The sequence below is a fragment of the Cetorhinus maximus genome, chromosome 18 (assembly GCF_964194155.1).
Source record: "Cetorhinus maximus chromosome 18, sCetMax3.hap1.1, whole genome shotgun sequence".
NCBI classification, from domain to species: Eukaryota; Metazoa; Chordata; class Chondrichthyes; order Lamniformes; family Cetorhinidae; genus Cetorhinus; species Cetorhinus maximus.
In genome coordinates, this window is record NC_135896.1 from 73765325 (window position 1) to 73789802 (window position 24478).

General features: G+C 42.4%; 1 protein-coding gene across 3 annotated transcripts in view; it reads right to left on the minus strand.

Moving 5' to 3' along the window:
• The window catches only part of ubr1 (ubiquitin protein ligase E3 component n-recognin 1), a 180988-nt gene that overhangs the window by 25733 nt on the left and 130777 nt on the right, over positions 1–24478 (minus strand). For all 3 annotated transcript variants that reach the window (XM_078562935.1, XM_078562936.1, XM_078562938.1), the window contains 4 exons: positions 23340–23395; positions 19183–19279; positions 9424–9491; positions 6523–6673 (listed from right to left, as the gene is read on the minus strand). In XM_078562935.1, coding sequence (XP_078419061.1) covers positions 6523–6673; positions 9424–9491; positions 19183–19279; positions 23340–23395 — 372 coding nt within the window. The remainder of the gene's footprint in view (positions 1–6522; positions 6674–9423; positions 9492–19182; positions 19280–23339; positions 23396–24478) is intronic.

Here is a 24478-nt window from a genome sequence, read left to right on the forward strand (position 1 = left end):
CAGCTCTAATCAAATAGATTCTGTCCTTGACTCCTCCGGGACATCCTCTCTCTCCAGCACTGCAATGTTCTACTTAATCAATACTGCTATCTCTCCTCCTTTCCATCCTATCTTTCCTGAACACCTTACATTCAAGAATATTTAACATCCAGTCCCACCTAGGCAATTTTCCACAGTTTTGGTAGATGCCAGTGTTGTAGCTGGAACAGATTGGCTAGGGTTGCGGCGAGTTCTGGAGCACAAGTTTTCAGTGCTATTGCCAGCATGTTGTCAGAGCCCATAGCCTTTTCGGTATCAAGTGTGTTTAACTGTTTTGTGATATCACATGGAGCAAATCAAATTGGCTCAAGATTGGCATCTGTGATGCTGGGGGCCTCAGGAGGAAGCCGAGATGGATAATCCACTCAGCACTTTGGCTGAAGATGGCTGCAAATGCACCAGCCTTGTCTTTTGCACTGATGTGCTGGGCTCCACAATCATTGAGGATGGGAATATTTATGGACCTTTTTTCCTCCAGTGAGTTGCTTAACTGTCCACCACCATTCATGACTGGATCTGGCAGGACTGCAGAGCTTAGATCGGATCCATTGATTGTGGGATCACTTAGCTCTGCCTATCACACTTTGCTTTCACTGTTTAGCATGCAAGCAGTCCTGTGTATTGTAGTTTCACCAGGTTGACACCTCATTTTTTGGAATGCCTGGTGCTGCTCCTGGCATGCCCTCCTGCACTCTTCATTGAGCCAGGGTTGATCTCTTGGCTTGATGGTAATGGTAGGGTGAGGGAAATGCCAGGCCATGAGGTTACATATTGTGGTTGAATACAATTCTGCTATTGCTGATGGCCCATAGTGCCTCATGGATGCCCAGTTTTGAGCTGCAAGATCTGTTCTGAATCTATCCCATTTAACACGGTGGTAGTGCCATGCAACATGATGGAGGGTATGCTCAGTTTGAAGATGGGACTTCGTCTTCATAAGGACTGTGTGGTGGTCACTCATACCTATACAGTCATGGACAGAAGCATCTGCAACAAGTAGACTGGGGAGGACAAGGTCGAGTAGACTTTTCCCTCCTGTTGGTTCACTCACCATATGCTGCAGGCCCAATCTAGTGGCTATGTCCTTCAGAATTCAGTCAGCTTGGTCTGTAGTGGTGCTACCATGCCACTCTTGATGATGGACATTGAAGTCCCCACCCAGAGTACATTCTATGCCCTCACCACCCTCGATGCTTCCTCCAAGTGCTGTTCAACATGGAGGAGTACTGACTCAACAGCTGAGGAAGGATCAGGTGGTGCTCAGTAGGAGTTTTCCTTGCCCATGTTTGACCTGATGCCATTTGACTTCATCGGATCCGGAATCAATGTTGAAGACTTCCAGGCAACTCCCCCCTGATTGTATACCACTGTGCCACTGCCTCTGCTGGGTCAGTCCAGCCAGTGGGACCGGGCATATGCAGGGATGTTGATGGTGGCGCCTGGGACATTGGGTGTAAGCTATGACTCTGTGAACATGATGACGTCAGGCTGTTGCTTGACCAGTCTGTGGGAAAGCTCTTCCAATTTTGGCACAAGCCCCCAGAGGTTCATAAGGAGGGCTTTGCAGAGCCGACAGGGCTGGAAATGCTGCTGTCATTTCCAATGCTCAAGTTGATGCCAGGTGAACTGCCTGGTTTTATTCCTTTTTTACTTTTCTGCAGCAATTTGGTACAACTGAGAGGCTTGCTAGGCCATTCCAGAGGGCATTTAAGAATCAAACACATTGCTGTGGGTCTGGACTCACATCTAGGCCGGACCAGGTAAGGAAGGCAGATTTCCTCTCCTGAAGGACATTAATGATGGGCTTTCACAACAATCGGTGATAGTTTCATGGTCACCATTACCAGGACTTGCTTTTAGTTCCAGATTTTTAAAAATTAACTAACGGAATTTAAATTCCATCAGTTGCCATGGTGGGATTTGAACACAGCCTCAGGGAATTAACCTGGGTCTCTGGATGACTAGTCCAGTGACATTGCCACTATGCTATTGTCTCCCTGAATCTAATGTCTTTACCATTTCTTTATTTCCCACTATAATTTCTCCTGTCTCAGCCTTGAAGGGACCCACATTTACTTTTGCTCCTCTTTTTTTTCATACTTCCAATTTATTTTCATATTTTTTGCTAGTTTACTCTCATATTTTATTTTTTTGATCTATCAATTTCATGGGCATCTTTTGCTGATTTTTAAAACCCTCCCAGTCCTCAGAGTTACTAGTCATTTTGGTAACATTGTAAGCCTATACTTTTAATCCAATATTATCATTAACTTCTCTAGTTAGCAATGGTTGTACCACTTTTCCAGTGGAGTTATATTCCTCAAAGGAATACATGTTTGCTCAGAACCTTCTGAAATTGTTGTGTTCTTTCAACCCTGGCCTCTTGTGAACACCGCCACCATCAACCCCACTCCTTTCACCCCACCAATGATGGCCATGCCTTCAGATGTCTAGGCCCTAAGCTCTGGAACTCCCTCCCTAAACTTCTCCATCTTTCAATGTCTCCCTCTTTAAAGACATTGTTTAAAACTTTTGATCACCTGTTCTACTACATCTTCTTTGACTTGGTGTCAATTTTTGTCAGATTCCGGACCTGTGACAGACCTTGGGATATTTTACTGCATTAAATGGTGCAGTAGAAATGCAAGTTGTTGTTTTCTTGTACACTCAAACATTTTTTTTTTGTTGTTTTTGGGGTCGAAAATCTGCTATGATGCAACTTAACAGGATTCTGAAATATTCGAACAGTAGAGTAAACATACTTATGTGCAAGTTTTAAATGTACAAGGCACATCAAGTACTAGGCACTAAAATTAGAAAGTGGGTTTGTGTTGATTGTGCGCTATTCTAGAATTGCTGACTTAGAGAAATACACCGGGGAACACGCTGAATAGGTTTGCACTAGCATCCGCCAGCTGTTAATATTGCATACATAAAAAACAGGCATGTACTTTGAGTCTCAAACAGCTACCAGGTGTGTCAGGTCAACAAATGTCACAGGACTTCTTTTAGAGTTTTTCAAAATGCTACATGCTCAAATATAACACTAGTTAAGTTACTTTCCCCAGTCTGTAGACTAGCTACCAAGCAACAAGGTATATCTGTTTTTTGGTGGTGCCAGGTGGGAAAGGAAATTTGGCCTTGACACTGGGGCAAGACCCTTCACTTCAAACACTGTATGGGATCTTTTACAATCACTTGGCAAAGTAGATGAGCAAAGAAAATTCCAATACTGCCCACAACCACAACACTAACTGTTAATCAAAAAACCATAAACTCTTGTTTTGTTCCTGGAATCCAATGGTACAATTATCAAGACTTTTCTTTTCATTAGGCACCAAACACATGGTACTTATAAAAATTACAGTGCTTCAAAATATGAATATTAATGTTTGCTACTATACTCAGAACAGACCAGCTGAGACCTGGAAAATATCAGACATTGCCCAGCTTCAACTTTTGTTCTTAGGAAGCAAACTGAGAGACAACTGTGAAAAGGTTCACAGGAAATGAGATTTCAGCTTTTTCTCAAATGCTCCTTAAACTCAACTTACTATTTCTTGGAAGTCAGAGGAACTCTTTCATTGCATCGCGCTGCACAGAAGGCCATTCGGCCCATCTTTTCTGTGCCAGTTGCTCTTTCTCCATAGTCCTGCAACATTTTGTATTGGCAAGGGGGATAGAAACCAGAGAACTAGAAAAAATATGGCGCAGAAAGAGGCCAATCAGCCCATGTCTGCACCGGCCAAGAAGAGGAAAAAAGAAACTAGCCGCTCATTTTTAATCCCACTTTCCAGCACCTGGTCCGTAGCCTTGCAAGGTACCTTTTAAATGAGTTGAGCGTTTCAACCTCAACCACCAATTTAGGCAGTGAATTCCAAACACCCACCACCCTCTGGGTGAAAAACGTTTTCCTCATGTCTCCTCTAATCCTTCCACCAATCACCTTAAATGTACGGCCCCTGGTAATTGACTGCTCAGCAAAGTTCCTAATCATGCCTCCCACATTTAAGTCCAAATCATTAATTTATACAACAAACACCACTGGAAAACGCTTTCCATTCGCAAAAACATCCATCCACCATTACCCTTTGTTGCCTGTCGCTAAGTCAACTTTGGATCCAACTCTTCACCTTCCCCTGTATCCCATGCGATCTCACTTTTCTGACCAGTCTATCATGTGGGATCTTGTCAAATGCCTTACTAAAATCCATGTAGACAACATCCACTGCACTACCCTCATCAATCCTCCTTGTTACTAACCTAATCAAATTTTTTGAAGAAGTAAGACACGATCTTCCCCTAACAAAACCAATCTGACTATCCCTGATCAATCCTTTTCTAAGTGACAGTTTCTGTCTCTCAGAATGCCACAATGTTCACAGACCACTTAATCCTCTGGTAGTACCTCACCTGTATCCAAGTGAGGCTTGGGAAATAATCGTCAGAACATCCACTGTTTCATCCCTGACTTCCTTTAACGACCTGGGATACAATCCATCTGGTCCTGGTGATTTACACACATTCAAGGATCCAGTCCCTCAGTACTTCCTCTTTCATTCTGCTTATTGTCTCTAATATTTCACACTCCTCTTCCTTAGCTAAAATGTCTGCATCATTCCTCTCCTTAGTGAAGACAGAGGCAAAGTACTCATTGAGAACCCTGCCCACACCTTCAGCATCAAAGCACAAGTTACCATGTACATCTCTGATAGGCCCTACCCATTCCTTACTTATTCTCTTGCTCTTATTGCACTGGTAAAACATCTTTGGGTTCTCTTTGATTTTACTTGTCAATATTTTTTCTTATCTGCTCTTTGCTTTCCTCATTTCCTTTTTTACTTCACCCCTGTACTTTCTATACTCCTTTAGGCTTTCTTCAGTATTAACCTTTTTGTGACATTCATAAACTTTCTTTTCTGCTTCATCTTACCCTGTATGCTTCTGGATAATCGGGGACTCTAGGTTTGGCAGTACCACCCTTTTTTTTTGGGGGAATGTCTACATTGTGCCTGTCGTATCTCGCTTTTGAATACCTCCCACTGATTTGACACAGTTTTCCTTTCTAATAGCTGCATCCAGTCCACTTTCACCAGTACAGTTTTGTAAAATTTGTCTTCCCCAATTTAGAACTTTTAGTTCTGTTTTATCTTTGTCCTTTTCCATAATGATGCTAAATCTAACTGCATTTGGTCACCATCTCCAAAATGGTCCCCCACTGCTATTTCATCCACTTGCCCAGCTTCACTTCTTAAGACTAAATTTAGAATTGTGCCCCCTCCTCTTGGGCTTGTTATGTGCTGGCTGAAAAAGCTCTCTTGAATATAGTTGAAGAATGTTGTGCCCTCTGTGCCCTTCACACTGCTCATATCCTCGTTGATATTAGGGTACTTGCAGTCTTCAACTATTACTGCCCTATTGTTCTTTCACTCAGACATTTGCCTATATATTTGCTCTTCCAACTCCCTTCCATTATTTGGGGCTCTACAGTACAATCCTAACAATGTGGCTGCCCCTTTTTTCTTTCTAAGCTCAACCCATATGGCCTCATTTGCTACTTCATTTAGCATTTCTTTCCCCCTCACTGCCGTGTCACCGTTGCCCCCCTCACTGCCGTGTCACCGTTGCCCCCTCACTGCCGTGTCACCGTTGCCCCCCCTCACTGCCGTGTCACCGTTGCCCCCCTCACTGCCGTGTCACCGTTGCCCCCATTACTGCCGTGTCACCGTTTCCCTCCTCACTGCCGTGTCACCGTTGCCCCCCCTCACTGCCGTGTCACCGTTGCCCCCCTTCACTGCCGTGTCACCGTTGCCCCCCACTCACTGCCGTGTCACCGTTGCCCCCCTCACTGCCGTGTCACCGTTTCCCTCCTCACTGCCGTGTCACCGTTTCCCTCCTCACTGCCGTGTCACCGTTTCCCTCCTCACTGCCGTGTCACCGTTTCCCTCCTCACTGCCGAGTCACCGTTTCCCTCCTCACTGCCGTGTCACCGTTTCCCTCCTCACTGCCGTGTCACCGTTTCCCTCCTCACTGCCGTGTCACCGTTTCCCTCCTCACTGCCGTGTCACCGTTTCCCTCCTCACTGCCGTGTCACCGTTTCCCTCCTCACTGCCGTGTCACCGTTTCCCTCCTCACTGCCGTGTCACCGTTGCCCCCCTCACTGCCATGTCACCGTTGCCCCCCCTCACTGCCATGTCACCGTTGTACCCCCCTCACTGCCATGTCACCGTTGCACCCCCCTCACTGCCATGTCACCGTTGCCCCCCCCCACTGCTGTGTCACCGTTTCCCTCCTCACTGCCATGTCACCGTTGCCCCCCTCACTGCCGTGTCACCATTGCCTCCCCCTCACTGCCGTGTAATTGTTAGATGTAAACGATGAAGAGTATAGACGTAGAGGTGATTCTTTATTATAATACTTCCAATTTTGTGAATGCAAAAAAAGTATAGTATATTTCATTGCTACCAGTCTTATAGTGCTCACCTGTTGTTGAGGTAAAAAGTATCTGCACAATATGTGCCATGGTAACCAGGTGGAAGAGGTAGAGGTTGTTGAACGCACAGCTGATATCTGAGGGTTGTAGTTCCACAGTCTCTTCCCAGTACAATGAAGGAAATGCTAGGACTAGGCTTACCTGAAAAACAAATTAGTTGCAACAATACTGAAGAATTAAACAGCAATTCAACCTGCAAAAAACAAACTCATCATCAATCACACAAATCAGTGTGGCAAATGCAATTTACAACTGGACTTCAGTCACCTACATCTTTAAAGAAATCCATATGTCTTTGTGGCCAGGGTTTTGCGAGCGGAGGAGAAAGGGAGGCTCATAGATGCAACTATGCACCCACCTATTCAATGAGAATTATATGACGTCCTTTCATGGGCCTACTGCATGTGTTCCTAAATGAATTAGGTCAAAGATTAGTTGGTAGAAAGGGCAAGTCTTCAGACTGGGGAAAATTAATTCATTTATTACTTATAATGCTTGAATAATCAACACAGCTTTCCTCTTCCACACTTGAGATGAAAGACTGGCCTTTGTTATAAATCACTGCTGCATTGAATTACCCACAGGTGTGGAGATAATCTACAGAATAGACGGGAAACTGTTCAACCTACGCCGCCTTCAATCCAAAACCAAATCAACTCTAACCTCAGTCATTGAGCTTCAGTACGTAAATGATGCTTGTGTGTGCACTCACTCAGAAACTGAGCTCCAAGTTACTGTTGACTCCTCCTCTGAAACATGAGAAAATGGGCCTTTTACTAAACACCCAGAAAACTAAGGTCCACTTTCAACCAGCTCCCACAGCATGATACCAGCACCCCCCTACCCCGTGCACCATGCTCCCCCAACCCACCCCCTGTGATTAAGATCAATGGTGTGATCCTGAAAAATGTGGACCAATATCCGTATCTTGGAAACGTTCTCTCTATCAAGGCAGGCACAAGATGATGAAATTCATCATAGCTTCCAATGTGCCAGCTTAGCCTTCGGCTGACCAAGAAAAAGATTATTTGAGGACCAGGATATCAAACCAAAAACTAAAGTCACAGCTTACTGGGCAGCAGTGATCCCTGCACTTGTATTTCCTGCGCTCTTATACGTTTTGAAGATTTGGACAAATTACAGCAGGCCAGGGGAGACGATGGCGTAGTTGTGATGTCATTGGACTAGTAATCTGGAAGCGCAGGCTAACGCAATCAGCTCTTGACGTATCAGCCATCGAACCGGAGTGAAAGCAAGTCATCCTCCATTTCCAGGGACTACAGAGGAAGGCAAGAAGATTGCTGCAATAGTTGAACTCTAGATCAGTTGTGAGCTGACATATGGGCTGGATAAAACAGGTACAAACATTGACACTTCGTGAAGGTTCGTCAAAATCTACTTTATCTAAAACTCTCGTCATGTAACAAACTAAAAAGCAGGTTCTAGAATTGTAGATGGATTTGATCTTCTGATTGTTTAAACTATGGTTAGCTTAGGTAAGTGCTCGTCGCTTCTCACCTTGTTGTATCATTACTGTGTCATCATTTAGAAGTTGTAACTTCTAAATCTGGCACAAGTTTTGGCCAATAAACATTGATCTGACCATGTGGCATTTACTACTTTCCAAAGAACATGCTGCACAACCCACAGGATCACTGGTAGCTGATATGACAAATAAAGAGTCAGCACCATTCATAACTCCTCAGATACTGAAGCAGTCCGTGCCCATATGCAGCAAGGCCTGGACAACATTTCAGTTTGGGCTAATAATTGGCAAGAAATATTCACACCACACAAATGTCAGGCAATGACAATTTCCAACAAGAGAGAATCCAACTACCTCCCCATGACATTCAATGGCATTACCATCGCTGAATCCCCCACTATCAACATCTTGGGGGTTACCATTGACCAGAAACTGAAACTGGGCCAGCCATATAAATACTGTGGCTGCAAGAGTGGGTCACCTGTTCACCATCTACAAGGCACAAGTCAGGAATATAATGGAATACTCTCCACTTGCCTGGGTAAGTTCAGCTCCAACAACAGTCCCATCCAGGACAAAGCAGACTGCTTGATTGGAACCTCATCCATCAACATCCACTACTGATGCACAATGGCAGCAGTGTGTACCATCTACAAGATGCGCTGCAGCAACTTACCAAGGCTTCTTCGACAGCACAATCCACACCCACAACCTTTACCACCTAGAAGGTCAAGGGCAGCAGATGCATGGGAACACCATCACCTGCAAGCTCCCCTCAAGTCACACACCATCCTGACTTGGAAATATATTGCCGTTCCTGGGTCAAAATTCTGGAACTTCCTTCCGAACAGCCCTATGGGTATACCTACACCATACGGACTGCAGCGGTTCAAGGCGGCAGCTCACCACCATCTTCTAAGGGCAATTAGGGATGGGCAATAAAAATGCTGGGCTAGCCATGTCCCATGAACGAATAAAAAAAAGTTAATTCTGGTTGTGCTTCAGACATGTTTGGATACTTCAGTTCCCAGAAGATGCCATCTATTTAAAGAAACTCTCTTAAAAGCCCAAATCTCCAACTGTAACATATAGGAACAGGAGGCTAATCAACCCCTCAAGCCAGTGTTCTGCCATTGAGGTAGATCAAGTTACCTGCTTTTGCTCCTTATCCTTGAACTCTTGCCTAACAAAAATCTATCAATCTCAGCCTTGAAACTTTCAATTCACCCCCAGGCTCAACAGCTTTTTCGGATAAGAATTGCCACTACAACATGTGAAGAAGTGCTTCCTGACAATGGCTTGGAATCAGGAAATCCATAGTACAACCATGATATTACAATAGGAGAAACTATTAGATTAAATAATCTTCTCATATACCACAAAGAATAAAGGCCCATAAACATACCAAGAGGTGGAAGAAGTCAATATCCAGAATTGACCAAGAGTCTTCAACATCCATGTGGGGCACAAAAACTAGAAAGCAAAACAAAATCATATAATGTAAAAAATACAAAAACAAAAATAGGTGGAAAAACTCAGCAGGTCTGACAGCATCTACGGAGAGGAACACAGTTGACATTTCGAGTCCGTATGACTCTTCATCAGAACTAAGGAAATAGAGAAATTAGGTGAAATATAAGCTGGTGGAGGGGGTGGGACAGGTAGAGCTGGATAGAGGGCCAGTGATAGGTGGAGGCAAAGAAGAGATTGCCAAAGATGTCATAGACAAAAGGACAAAGGGGTGTTGACGGTGGTGATATTATCTAAGGAATGTGCTAATGGGGACATTAAGGGTAGCAAGCAGGACAAGCACTGGCAGATGGCCCTAGTGGGGGGTGGGGTGGATCGAAATAGGCTAAAAGGTGGAGATAAAACAATAGATCGAAATAAATTTAAAAATAGGTGGGAAAAGAAAAAGAAAAATATATTTTTAAAAAATTATAAATTATTGGAAAAAGGGGGTTCGGAAAGGGGGTGGGGATGGAGTGGAGAGTTCAATGTAAAAAATACTTTCGTTGACTGAAGTGAATGGTTGATTATCAGATGTCGAACTAGCTTAGCTGAAATGTTTTGAGTTCCTTTCAATACAATAACTTGAATGATCAAAGTTCAGCAAAACTGAAAACATTCTGTACCAAAATAACATGTTTCAGCAGCGGGAGTATGAATACAGACACAAATCCACATTTATATGGATGGCCAAATGTTACTACAAATTACAATATTCACTTACTAATTCCTCTTTCTACTTCTGAATCGCATAAGATACCATGGGAATTGGAGGACACGATTTGATCTAGTTTGATGCTCAGCTGACATCATGCATGATTTTAACAGAGTCAGGTTTCAACAAAGGCAAGGCATTATGTATCTAACTTGGATATATATTGTCACAAAAAAGGTGTGAAGAAATCGATTTTCTACTAAAGGGAGAACAGCCATGAAGCAGATATCTACGGTCATAGAAATAAAGAGCTCTCTTTTACATTTCTTATTATTTTTATTAATATGAATTTTACTACATTACATATAAAATAAAAATATAAATTAATATAACTTCCTATTATTCTTTCTATTTCACATCTACACAAAATTGAGCACATCTCTAGTACAGGGCAAAATCTGTCTTTGTCCTGCTAAGTATCTCAGAATAGCTGATTAAAATTGTCCGTCTTTCCAAAATAGAAAATTGCCAAACATTTCTTAAGAGATTTTTTTCTCTGAGGGCCATGAGTCTTTGGAACACTCTTCCCCAGAGAGTGGTGGAGGCAGGATCATTGAATATTTTTAAGGCAGAGGTAGATAGATTCTTGACTACCAAGGGAGTCAGAAGTTATTGGTGGTAGGCAGAATGTGGAGTTGAGGCCACAACCAGGTCAGGCATGATATTATTGATTGACAGAGCAGGCTCAAGGGGCTGAATGGCCTACTCCTGCACCTAATTACTATATACTTATGTGCTACTCCCATGGTGATATCATTTGAAAACACATCAAATTCCACACCCATCTTTCTCTTTCACTACCACCATTCTTGACCCCTCCACTGTCTCCTATTTGTTACACAGCTTGTCCAACATCCAGTATTGGAGCAGGAATTTCCTACAACTAAATATTGGGAAGGCTGAAGACTTTAACTCTTCTCCCTGTCCACCATTTCCATCTCTGGTAACTGTCTTAAGCTGAGCAAAACTGTTTGCAACCTCAGTGTTGTGTTTGACCCAGAGATGAGTTTCTGGCTACATACCCGCACTATCACCTGAACTGCCTACTTCCACTACTACAACACTGCGCAACAACTTTGCCCCTTACTCAGTTCATCTGCTTTTGAAACCCTTTTCAATGCCTTTGTCACCTCTACACTTGAATGCTCTACAATGCTATCCTAGCCACTGCTGCCAATACCTTAACTCCCTCCAAATTTCATTCACCCATTACCCCCATTTTGTTGACCTTCACTGGCTCCCCATCTGACAAGGTGTTCATTTTAAAATTCTCATCCTAGATTTCAAATCCCACGATGGCTTTGACCTTCCCTATCTCTGTAGCTTCCTCCATCCTACGAGGCTTTGAAATCTCTGCGCCCCTCCAATTTTGGCCTCTGACACATTGCTTACTTAATTGCTCCACCATTGGTGGCCGTGCTTTCAACTACCTGAGCTCTAAGATCCAGAATTTGCTCCTGAAACCACTCTGCCTCTCTACCCTTCTCTCCTTCTTTAACGTGTTCTTTCCCTTTGATCAAGTATTTGGTCATCTCTCCTGATTGCTCCATCTGGGGCTCAATGTCAAAAATAGTTTTACTGATATTGCTCTTGTTAAGCACCTTGGGATGTTTTACTATGTTAAATGAGCCATATAAATCTAAGTTGTTGTTGATGTTGTTGCTTTTATATAGCACCATACCACATCCTAAAAACACCTCAGACAACTTAATATTCAATAAATTACTTCAGCAATGGAGTTGCTGCTGTTATGTTGATTGAACAACACAACTAATTTGCACACAAGGTCTCTTAAAACAGGAACAACATAAATGGTGAGTTAAACTGCTACTGGGGTACTCATTGAAGGAGGATTGCTGACCAGAACTCTAAGACAACCCACTCCTCTACAACAGTGTCATGGGATCTGGTAGATTTAATGTCTCATCCAGCATCTCTGACAATTCAGCACTCCCTCAGAATGACACGTTTCAGTCTAGATTATATGCTCAAATCCTAAATTGGGGTTTGAATTGTCAACCTCTGACCCAACGGCACCAACTGAGGCCTTGCTGACATGAGAAGAACTGAGTAATCGGCAAAGATGGAAAATACAGGCTTTTCAGCCTTCTAAGAAGAACAGTTAAGAATGGATTTTAGGGAGGTATATAAAATAGTGAATCATATAGGACACTTAACCACAAAAGTAGGGTAAGGGAGTACAAGCTCACAAGGAAGATTTTGGGTTCCTTTCAGGAACCTCTTTTACGAACTTCTAGGCATAGCAGCCGATGTGACAGTCCTGGAATTCCTTCAGAACTGTTGGGTTCTGTTTTGAGGGAATTTTTCTGAATGAACAAACCATATTGAATCAAATAGGCTCTCTCATCCACATCACTTTGATATTAAAGACCTCATAGCAAAGGATACTCTAGGCAAGAGTGATCATAACATGATGGAATTTCACATTCAGTTTGAGTGTGAGAGATGTGGGTCCATAACTAGCGTCTTAAGCAAAAGCAATTACAAGGGTTGAGGACAAAGTTGGCTCAAGTGGACTGGGTAAATAGGTTAAATGGGAAGATGGTAGAGAAGTAATTTACGGAGATATTTCATAGCTCTCAACAAATTCCATTGAGGAAGACAGACTACCAGAAGGATGCACCATCCATGGCTAACTAAGGAAGTTAAAGGTGGCATGAAATTGAGAGGGGTACAATGCTGCAAAGATTAGTGATAGGCCAGAAGATTCGGAAAGTTTTAGAAACCAGCAAAGGATGACAAAAAAAAAGGGAGAAATTGGAGTATGAGAGAAAACTAACATGTAATATAGAACAGACAGTAAAAGCTTCTGCAAGTATATAAACTGAAATGAGTAGCTAAAGTGAGCGTTGGTTCCTTAGAGCGTGAAGCTGGAGAATTAATAATGGGAAATGAGGAAACAGCAGAGACTTTCAATACACATTTTGTATCCATCTTCATGGTAGAAAACACAAAAGCATCACATTAGAAGCCACAATAAACATCCCAAGAATAGTAGGAAATCAAGAGACAAAAGGGGGAGGGACTTAAACCAATCACTATCACTAGAGGAAAAGTTCTAGGTAAACTAATGGAACTTAAGGCTGACAAGTCCCCTGAACCTGTAGGCCTCCATCCTAAGATCTTAAAAGAAACGTTTGCAAATATAGTGGATGCATTGGTTGTAATCAAAAAACGGGAGGTGTTAGGCGTCTTGAAGAATATTAAGGTGGATAAGTCCCCAGGGCCAGATGGGATCTACCCCAGAGTACTGAGGGAGGCAAGGGAGGAGATTGCTGGGGCCTTGACAGAAATCTTTGTATCCTCACTGGCTACGGGTGAGGTCCCAGAGGACTGGAGAATGGCCAATGTTGTTCCATTGTTTAAGAAGGGTAGCAGGGATAATCCAGGAAATTACAGGCCGGTGAGCCTTACGTCAGTGGTAGGGAAATTATTGGAGAAGATTCTTCGTGACAGGATTTACTACCATTTGGAAGCAAATGGGTGTATTAGTGAGAGGCAGCATGGTTTTGTGAAGGGGAGTTTGTGTCTCACTAACTTGATTGAGTTTTTCGAGGAAGTGACAAAGATGATCGACGATGGAAGGGCAGTGGATGTTATCTACATGGATTTCAGTAAGGCCTTTGACAAGGTCCCTCATGGCAGACTGGTACAGAAGGTAAAGTTGCACGGGATCAAAGGTAAGCTGGCAAGATGGATACAGAATTGGCTTGGTCATAGAAGACAGAGGGTAGCAGTGGAAGGGTGCTTTTCTGAATGGAGAGCTGTGACTAGTGGTGTTCCGCAGGTATCAGTGCTGGGACCTTTGCTGTTTGTAGTATACGTAAATGATTTGGAGGAAAATGTAACTGGGCTAATTAGTAAGTATGCAGACGACACTAAGGTTGGAGGAGTTGCAGATAGTGAAGAGGATTGTCAAAGGATACAATGGGATATAGATCGGTTGGAGACTTGGGCGGAGAAATGGCAGATGGAGTTTAATCCGGACAAATGCAAGGTAATGCATTTTGGAAGATCTAATACAGGTAGGAATTATACAGTAAATGGCAGAACCCTTAAGTGCATCGACGGGCAAAGGGATCTGGATGTACAGGTCCACAGCTCACTGAAAGTGGCAACACAGGTGGATAAGGTAGTCAGGAAGGCATATGGCAGGGGAATTGAGTATAAAAGCTGGGAAGTCAATGCTGCAGCTGTATAGAACCTTGGTTAGGCCACACTTGGAATATTGCGTGCAATTCTGATCGCTACATTACCAGAAGGATATGGAGGCATTGGAGAGGGCGCAGAGGAGGTTTACCAGGATGCTTCCTGGTCTGGAGGTTATTAGTTATGAGGAGAGGTTGGAGAAACTCGGATTGTTCTCACTAGAGTGACAGAGATTGAGGGGCGACTTGATAGAAGTTTACAAAATTACAAGTGGCATGGACAGAGTAGATAGTCAGAAGCTTTTTCCCAGGGTGGAAGAGTCAATTTCTAGGGGACATAGATTTAAGGTGAGAGGAGAAAACTTTAGAGGAGATGTGCGGGGCAAGTTTTTTTACATAGAGGGTAGTGAGTGTCTGGAATTCGCTGCCAGAGGAGGTGGTGGAAGCAGGTACGAAAGTGGTGTTTAAGAGGCAGCTTGACAAATACATGAATAGGATGGGAATAGAGGGATATGGACCCCGGAAGTGCAAAATGATTTAGTTTGACAAGCAATATGATCGGCGCAGGCTTGGAGGGCCAAAGGGCCTGTTCCTGTGCTGTACGTTTCTTTGTTCTTTGTTCTAAATCTTCCAAAATTCCCTAGATTCTGGAAAAGTCCCAGAAGACTGGAAAACCATAAATGCAACACTGCTGCTCAAGAAAGGAAGGAGACAGAAAGCAGAAAACTATAGGCTAGCTAGCCTAACGTCTGTCATTGCGAAAATGCTGTAATCCATTAAAGAGATAGTAGCAGGAAATTTAGAAAATCATAATACAACCAAGCATGGTTTTGTGAAAGGGAAATAGTGCTTGACAAATTTGTTAGAGTTGTTTAATGCTGTTACTAGCAGGATGGACAATGGGGAACCAGTAGAGGTAGGGTATTTGGATTTCAAAAAGGCATTTGATAAAGTGCCAAATAAAAGATTATTACACAAGCTAAGAGCTTATGGTGTTAGGAGTGATCTTTTAGCATGGACAGGGGACTGTCTAACTAACAGGTAACAGAATCAAGATATATGGATCATTTTCAGGATGGCAAACAAACTGGAGTGGCACAGGTATCTGTGCTGGGGCCTCACAACTACTTACAATCTATATTAATAACCCAGATGAAGGGACCGACTGTATTGTAGCCAAATTTGCTGATGATACAAAGAAAGGTAGGAAAGCAAGTTGTGAGGTGGATGCAGAAAGTCTGCAAAGGGATAAAGAAGTTCAGTGAGTAGGCAAAAAATTGGCAGATGGAGTATAATGTAGGAAAATTTGAGGTTGCCCACTTCTTTGGCAGGAAGAATAGAAAGGCAGAATATTGTTTGAGAGAGAGACTGCAGAATGCTACAGTACAGAGGGATCTGGGTGCCCTTGTACAAGAATCACAAGGTCAGCATGTAGATACAGCAAGTAATTAGAAGGCAAATGGAATGTTTGGCCTTTATTACAAGGAAGATAGAATATAAAGGTATGTAAGTCTTGCCACAGCCGTACGGGGCATTAGTGAGACGACTAGAGTACTGTGCATTGTTTTGGTCACCTTACTTAAGGAGAAACATACTTGCAATGGAAGCAGTTCAGAGAAGGCTCACTAGGCTGATTCCTGGGATGAGGGGCTTGTCTTGAGTAAAGAGTGAGCAGGATGGGCCTATACTCATTTGGAGTTTAGAAGAATGAGAGGTGATGTTAATGAAACATAATATTCTGAAGGGGCATGACAGGGTAGATGCTGAGAGGATGTTTCCTCTCATAGGAGAATCCAGAACGATGGGGCACAGTTTAAAAATAAGGGGGCTCCCATTTAAGATGGAGAGGGGAAGAAATTTCTTCTCTCAGAACGTCATTAGTGTTTGGAACGCTCTTCCTCAGCGAGCAGTAGAGGCTGGGTCATTGACTATATTCAATGCATGACTTAGGCAGATTTTTGATTGACAAGGGAGTCAAGGGTTATGGGGGACAGGCAGGAAAGTGGAGTTAAAGCCACAATTAGATCGCTATGATCTTACTGAATGGCAGAACAGGCTCAATGGGCTGATTGGCCTACTCCTGCTTCTATTTCTAATGTTTTCATTATTACTACAAGTTTAGCATGCTTTGTTTAAAAAAAAAGTTATTTTTTGCCTTTTCCCAATCTGCGTTGGACACCTACAGAGTGTTTTAGCCATGTCTGAAAACTGCTTACAGGCTTCCATCAATGTTGTTCTGGATGCTTCCAAGGCTCATGAACAGAAAGCTCCAGGTGCTTAATTAGCATACTACAGGTTATTAAAGACAGCGAGCCTTTAATCCAACATTGTGCACATGTTATTGGATGGGAGGAGTGAGATTCAGGTGCTGCATCAGTTACTAAATTAACTTCATAGTGTTTTAAAGATTTTATATTTCTGCTTAGGAAACTAAGAAAGATTAGATCACACAAGGATATCATAACAGGACACTCCGAAAATATCAATGGGATTAGACAAAGTCAACATGGATTTATGAAAGGGAAATCATGTTTGACAAACCTGGAGTTTTTTGAGAAAGTAACTAGTACCATAGATAAGGGAGTAACCAGCAGATGTGGTGTATTTGGATTTTCAGAGAGCTTTGGATAAAGTCGCACATTAGAGATTAGTGTGCAAATTAAAGCACATGGGATTGGGGGTAATATACTGGCATGGATTGGGAATTGGTTAGCAGGAAGGAAACAGTAGGAATAAATGGGTCTTTTTCAAAGTGGGTGACTAGTGGGGTATCACAGGGATCAGTGCTTGGGTCCCAGCTATTCACAATATATATCTATCAATGATTTGGATGAGGGAACCAAATGTAATATTTCCAAGTTTGCTGATGACACAAAACTAGGTAGGAATGTGAGTGGTGAGGAGGATGTAAAGAGGCTTCAAGGCCGTTTAGATAAGTTGAGTGAGTGGAAAAATACATGGCAGATACAGTATAACGTGGATAAATGTGAAGTTATCCACTTTGGTAGGAAAAACAGAATGGCAGTGTATTATTTAAATGGTGATAGATTGGGGAATATTGATGCACAAAGGGGCCTGGGAATCCTTGACTGTCAGTCACTGAAAGCAAGCATGCGGGTACAGCAAGCACTTAGGAAGGCTACCAGTATGTTGGCCTTCATTGCAAGAGGATTTGAGTATAAGAGCAAGGATGTCTTACTGCAGCTGTACAAGGTCTTGGTGAGATGACACCTGGAGCAATGTGCGCAGTTTTGGTCTCCTTGCCTAAGAAAGGATATACTTGCCATAGAGGGAGCGCAGCAAAGATTCACCAGACAGATTCCTGGAGTAGAAGGATTGTCGTATGAGGAGAGATTGAGTCAACTAGGCCTGTATTCACTGGAGTTTGGAAGAATGAAAGGGGGTCTCATTGAAACATATAAAATTCTGACAGGGCTGGACACACTGGATGCAGGGAGGATGTTTCCCCTGGCAAGGGAACAAGGGGTCACAGTCTGAGGATATGGGTAAGCCACTCAGGGCTGAGGTGAGGAGAAATTTCTTCACTCAGGGGGTGGTGAACCTGTGGAATTCTCTACCACAGAAGGCTGTGGAGGCCAAATCACTGAATATATCTGAGAAGGAAATAGATTTCGAAACACTAAAGGCGCCAAGGGGTATGGGGAGAGAGCAGGAGTATTGCGTTGAGGTAGAGGATCAGTCATGATCATATTGAATGGCGGAGTAAGCTCGAAGGGCCGAATGACCTACTCGTGCTCCTATTTTCTATGTTTCCATGTTTTCAGCTGTCGATGTCAACATCAAGACCCTGCAACAGCCAGCTGCACAATAAAGCTCCCTCAACTATGCTCATTAATACACTAAACCACAATCTTGGAGTAGCACCCTTTACTGGACCAGAGAGACTTTTCATTCAGAAGCTACAGGGGACAGCTAGTGCAGGCTGCCGACATCAATCTCTCCGCAAGACTGTTGACTGAGTGTCTCATCAATTTTTCGGATGAGACATTAAACCAAGGCCCTATCCAGCCTCTCAAGTGGAAGTAAAAAATCCCATGGCACTATTCGATGAGCAATAGGGGCATTCTCCCTGGAAAATATTTCTCCCTCAACCATGATCACCATCTGGTCATTATCTAATTGATCTTTGTGAGACCTTGCTTTAGGCAAATTGGCTGCAATGTTTCTTATATTACAACTGACTACACTTCAAAAGTGCTTCATTGGCTGTAAAGAGCCGTGGAACGGCCTGAGTCCATGAAAAGTTCTGAATAAATGTAAGTCTTCTTTTTCTTTTGTAAGCTGTTTATGGCCTGGGGAACTTGGCTGAAAATTAATTTCAAATGGGACTCAGACAGAAGGGGCACCTTTATTCCATCTGTCTGGTCAGAATTCAACCCCATTATTTCATTCGAACACTTCCCCAATATTTTAGATTCAGCAGTTTATTTCTATGAAACAAGTTTATTCAACATAAGCCACAGTGGTGGTTTGCATCATAATCTGTGTTACACACTGTAAATGACACAAATGTAAATGAGAATGTATGTGAAAACAATCCTACCCTTGCATAATATGGGGATATGTAAGAAGTCATGTTAAAATCATAATCAGAGCGTGAATTTTTTTGGGGAATTTCCATTTCTGTTCATTTACCTCAACTGTACTTATTACCAAGACAGTTACTAACAACTGCTTCAATATCGTATTCATTTCATGTTGTAAATGAAAAATCTGCGCGTTCAACTGCCCAGTAAATGCCCGTACTTACCTGACATTAAGCGGGTCAGGTGTTTCTGGATAACTCTGGGTGATGCCACCACTCTCTGAGAAGCAGCAAACTGCAGAATTGCTTTCAGGCTAATACCCTGCAATTAGAAATAACTGGTCACTTACTCTTCATCAGCAACACAATTTCCTGAGATACAGACCGAGGAATAAAAACCCCAGCTTACTCTAGCCATCGTTAAAGATGAAAAGCAAAATCTTCTTTTGGAGATTGAAAGAACGGAAGAGATAGTAGCAAGTACTTTGAAGTGGTTTTCACAGAGGGGAATGACAGTGAGAATAAAAGAGGAGGTGGAGCAATTAGTTAACTACAGGTAAGGAAGCAGTACTGGGGGAAAAAAAATGCATATCTCAAAAATACAAAATGCACTGGACCCTGATGGCAAGCATCCCTGAATGCTAAGGAAAGCTAGACAGCAGGAGCTGTGACCACAATCTTTTAGGCATCCCTAGATGCGGAAGTTGTACTGAAGGCTAGAAGCTTTCATTGACCTAGCAGCTGTCCTCTGAGGGAAAACACATCCAAGGACACATCTGCGCAAGTCTTGAGCCCTGTAACCCATGTAAGTGTCTAAATGTCTCCAGTTGAATAACTTGATTAACAATTCAGTCAAGATGAAGGCTTGGGGAATTATTCTTGTTGAAACTCAAGTGCAGCCAGTTGGATAAGGTAATAATTTGATGCATGTAGATTATCACATAATCAGAGTGAATGAAAAATGTACAAGGAGGGGTGTTGGAATAGAAATTTAGGGATTTAATGAGGCTTGACCAGCCATTCCTTCAAGCTTGAAATGTGACCCTAAACATATGCATAATTGTTAATAATAGCTATAATTGTATGTTTAATTGCTATGATAGTCAATAAAAAAAAAGCTCAAATCCTGTCATCTTGTAGAATTACTTATTAGTTTTTAAGAACATCCATTTCCGAATTATCTGGGATTACATTAAATCTCACCAGAGAGATATGGGTTGATTAAGGACAGCCAACATGGATTTGTAAAAGGCAAGTCACATGTTGGAATATTTGGAACTCTATGGAATTAGTGAACTGTAAAGGAAAGGTTGCAAATGTCCTATTAGATAAGGTGTGTGGATAGCAAGTGAATTCAAGTATACAGAACAGAAAGAAACAGCTCAAAAAGCAGAAAAATGCAGATACTGGAGATTTGAAATAAGACTGCTGAAAACACTCAGCAGGTCAGGCAGCATATGTAGAGGGAGAAACAGAGTTAACATTTCAAGTCAATGACCTTTTATCAGAACAAGGAAAAGTTATAAATTTGAGTAATTGTTGATCTTGTGTAAAAGCTGACCCCCAGCTTTTAACCAAAAAATCCTGAATTTTTCCATATACCTCGTGTAAAAGACGACCCTTGACTTTCCAAGGACACTTCACCGTGACTCAGCTCACTGCTCCACTCACAAGAGACCAGGATTTGAAGCAAGAGTTTTCTGATCTTTCTGCATCAGTGCTAGGTCACAAAGTACAATTTGCCCACTGAGTTATCGGAGAACTTTAGTAAAAATTTAATTTCTTGTTGAAATGACAGAAGAAAGATTAGAAAAAATTGCAAAGTCAGTGTGCACAGTGTGAGCTACAAGTGTATTAAACTTTCCCAGAAATTGAACTAAGCTCACTGAGTTGTCATGAATAATCCTATGACGCCATAGGAAAAGAAAAGGGATTATTAAAAACTTAGTTTTTAGGCTTCCTTCTTGCTCCAATCCACTTCCTTCAGAGCCATGAGTGACTGAAACCGAAAGACTGAAAACCCAGAATGGTTCTCTGCTGGCTGAGAGAGCCACAAGCGTCAAAATAAGCCCCTCGAAAACATTGCCAGTGTTAAATTCGACCCCTTAATTTTTTAATCGAAAGATGCGTTGCTGTTCCTCAAGCTTATGTTTACCTGGAACAGTGCAGCAAGCCAAGGACAGACACATCTGCGTGAGCGTGAGGTGGAGAATTAAAATGACAGGCTCCCGGAAGCTTGGGATCATGCTTGCGGACTGAATGTAGGTGTTCTACAAGACGGTCATCCAATTGCATTTAGTCTCCTCAATGTAGAAGAGTCTACATTGTGAGCAGTGAATACAGTTGACTAAATTGCAAGCAGCACATGTAAATTGCTGCTTCACCCAGAAGGAGTGTTTGCAGCCTTGGATGGTAAGCAGAGAGAAGATAAAGAACATGCATTATATCTCCTTAATTTGCATATAAAGATGCTGTGGGGAGGGCTGAGGTGTTAGGACATGATTGAGATGTGAGCCAGGGCATTACAGGGGGAATGGTCCCTTTGGAATGCTGAGAGGGGAAGGGAAGATGTGTTTGGTGGCAGCATCACTTTAGAGGCAGCAGAAATGGAGGAAAATGATCAGCTGAATACGGAGGCAGGTGGGGTGGAGGATGAGGACAAGGGGAACCCTATTGGTGGTTCTGGAAGGTGGGGGAAAGGGATGAAGTGCAGGACACGATTGGGGGACCTGTCAACCATGGTGGGGGTAATCCTACCACTGAACAATGACAACTCAAACGTTGAAATGGAAGGTTACATCACTAGAACAGATGCAACGGAGACAGAGGAACTGGGAGAATGAAATGGAGTCCTTACAGAGTGAAGGTTGTGAGAAAGTGTAGTTGAGGTAGCTGTGGGAGTCAGGGGACTTATAATGAATATTAGTTCATAGCCTATCGTCAGAAATAGAGACAGGGTAGTTAAGGGAGGGAAGAAAGGAGTCAGAGATGGGCCTTGCGAAACTGAGAAAAAGGTGGAAATTGGAAGCAAAGTTGGTGGCAGTTTTCCAATTCATGGAGAAAGCAAGACAGGGCACCAATACACTCATCAACGTAGCAGAAAAAGAATTGAGGGAGGCTACCCCAACTCCCACCCGAGTAGGACTGGAACCAGGAATGTTCCACATATTCCATACAAAGACGGGCATAGCTAGGACCCACATGGGTACCCATAGCAACATCTTTTATTTGGACTTTTTGTCTTATTTTCAATTTCAGATAGTAGACACCTGCTCTAGGCATATCTTTTATTTCTTTTCACATCACATCTCTTTGGCCCTGGAAGACTAACTCTTCTGTCATTTAATCTCTCCTGTCTTCCATCCAATCCCTTTGTCCTTGTCCCACCCACACCTTGCTCAAAACCTATCACATCTCCAACTTTTCCCAGTTCTGATGAAAGGCCATCGACCTGAAACGTTAATTCTGTTACTCTCTTCACAGATGCTGCCATGACCTGAGTATTTCCAGCATTTTCTATTTTTATATTAGAAAGAAATGGCTAGTATATCCTTTTTTGGGCTGGTGGATGGAAACAGAAGTAATGCCCAGCGGTCAATGTTGGGACCACCATTTTTTTTAATATATAGAGTTAAGAGGCCAGAGTGTGACACAGGTTAGTAGATGAAATTTAATGGGGACAAATATTAGGTGCTCCATTTTGGGGGAAACAGAGGAAAGAATACATATACTAAATTGTAAAACAATTGAACAGTTGAACAGAGTTAGATTTTAGGTAAGCAGATTTTTTAAAAAGAGGGAGGTCAAGTCAATAAATCCCACTGAAAAAAAAAGATGGATTGCTGAATACAAAAGTAAAGAGGTGATACTAAACCTACACAAATCATAGGTTTAACCACGGTTAATTCTTTAACAGTACATTGTGTCAAGTTTTACTTCAACAAATTTGTCAAGGTCATAAAAAGGATGCAAAATGGACCAACTAAGATGATACTAGGCATGAAGTACAGACTGGAGAAAGGGAGCTCTTTTCTTCAGGACAAAGAGAGCTAAGTGGAAACTTGTTAGGAGACATCCAAAATTACACGGCATAGATTTAAGGTCAAAAGAATGAAGGGAAAAGAGGGAAAAATCCATGAGGATAGATATTTGAAAAATGCAAACTTGAGAGAATATGGAGAAATAGCAGGGGAATGGGACTAAACAGGTTGCTCTTTTTAGAGACCTCCTCAGACCAGATGGCTGTCTCCTGTAAAATTCATGATTCTAAGACAACCTAAATGTTAAGTCTGCAATCACCATTGTTTACATGCCCAAGAACTTTACTCAATTTTTAAAAGAGAACTACAGTAATTAATTAGAGCAGAGAGTAGCCAATCTACCTGTCTGTCTGGCAATGATCCGAACAAAACTTTGTCCTCATCTTTAAGCATATTCTCTGCAGGGGGGAAAGTAGCATTAAAAGTGGGAATAATTGATTTATTTATCATTGTACATTGATCAACTTTCAACCATTTTCTAAACTGTCTGCAGTACAGATTCGCTAGGGTAGATCCTCTGGTGGGGATGAAAAGAACCTTAAAATTAGAGCTAGGCCATTCAGGGGTGATGTCAGGAGCACTTGTTCACACAGAGGATAGTGGAAATTGAGAACTCTCTCCCATACTACCCGCCCCACCCCGCCACCAAAAGCTGTTGAGGCTGGGAGCAAACTGAGATTGATCAATTTTTACTAAGAGTTTTAGAACAGAGCAACCATGATCTAATTGAATGGCTCAAGGCGCTGAACAGCCTACTCCTGTTCCTGTTTCACTTATGGTTTCCTTTAAGGAAGTTTATTTACATCACTTTATTGAGTTTGAACTTATTTGAAATTTACACCCTACGTCCTATGTGAAGAGATTGTGGGTGACTCTATTTGTGCGAAAGAATGAGGGAGCTACAGGGGGGTGTTGAAATCTGGCCTATATCAAAATCTAGTCCAATGTCCCTGCTTATCAGTATGCCTAGGTACTTAGTGATGTCCAGCTTCCAAAGAAAACTCAATGTAAATGATGGCCAAAATTGAGATCCAAACATATCTTCTGACCAAGATTCTACCATGCTAACACAGAGCTTCAAATAGGTTTCTGCTTCTGGTGCTGTCAGAGAAGCGCTAAGTATTAGCTGCAGAGGGGAGATGAGGAGGAGAGTGAGACCAATTGAATAGATCATTCGAATGGTTGACACAGACACAATTGGTTCTTGAGATGAAAGGGTTGTCCTATGATGAGCAGCCAAGTAAATTGGGCCTACACTTTCCAGAATTTGGAAGAATGAGAGGTGATTTCATTAAAACATACAAGATTCTGAAGGGGCTTAACAGGATAGACACAGAGGTTGTTTCCTCTAGCTGAGGAATCTAGAACACAGGGGCACAGTTTCAGGATAAAGGACTGATCATTTAGGACTGAGATTAGTAGAAATTTATTCACTCAAAGGGTTGTGTATGTAAGGAATAGTCTACCCCAGAGGTTGTGGA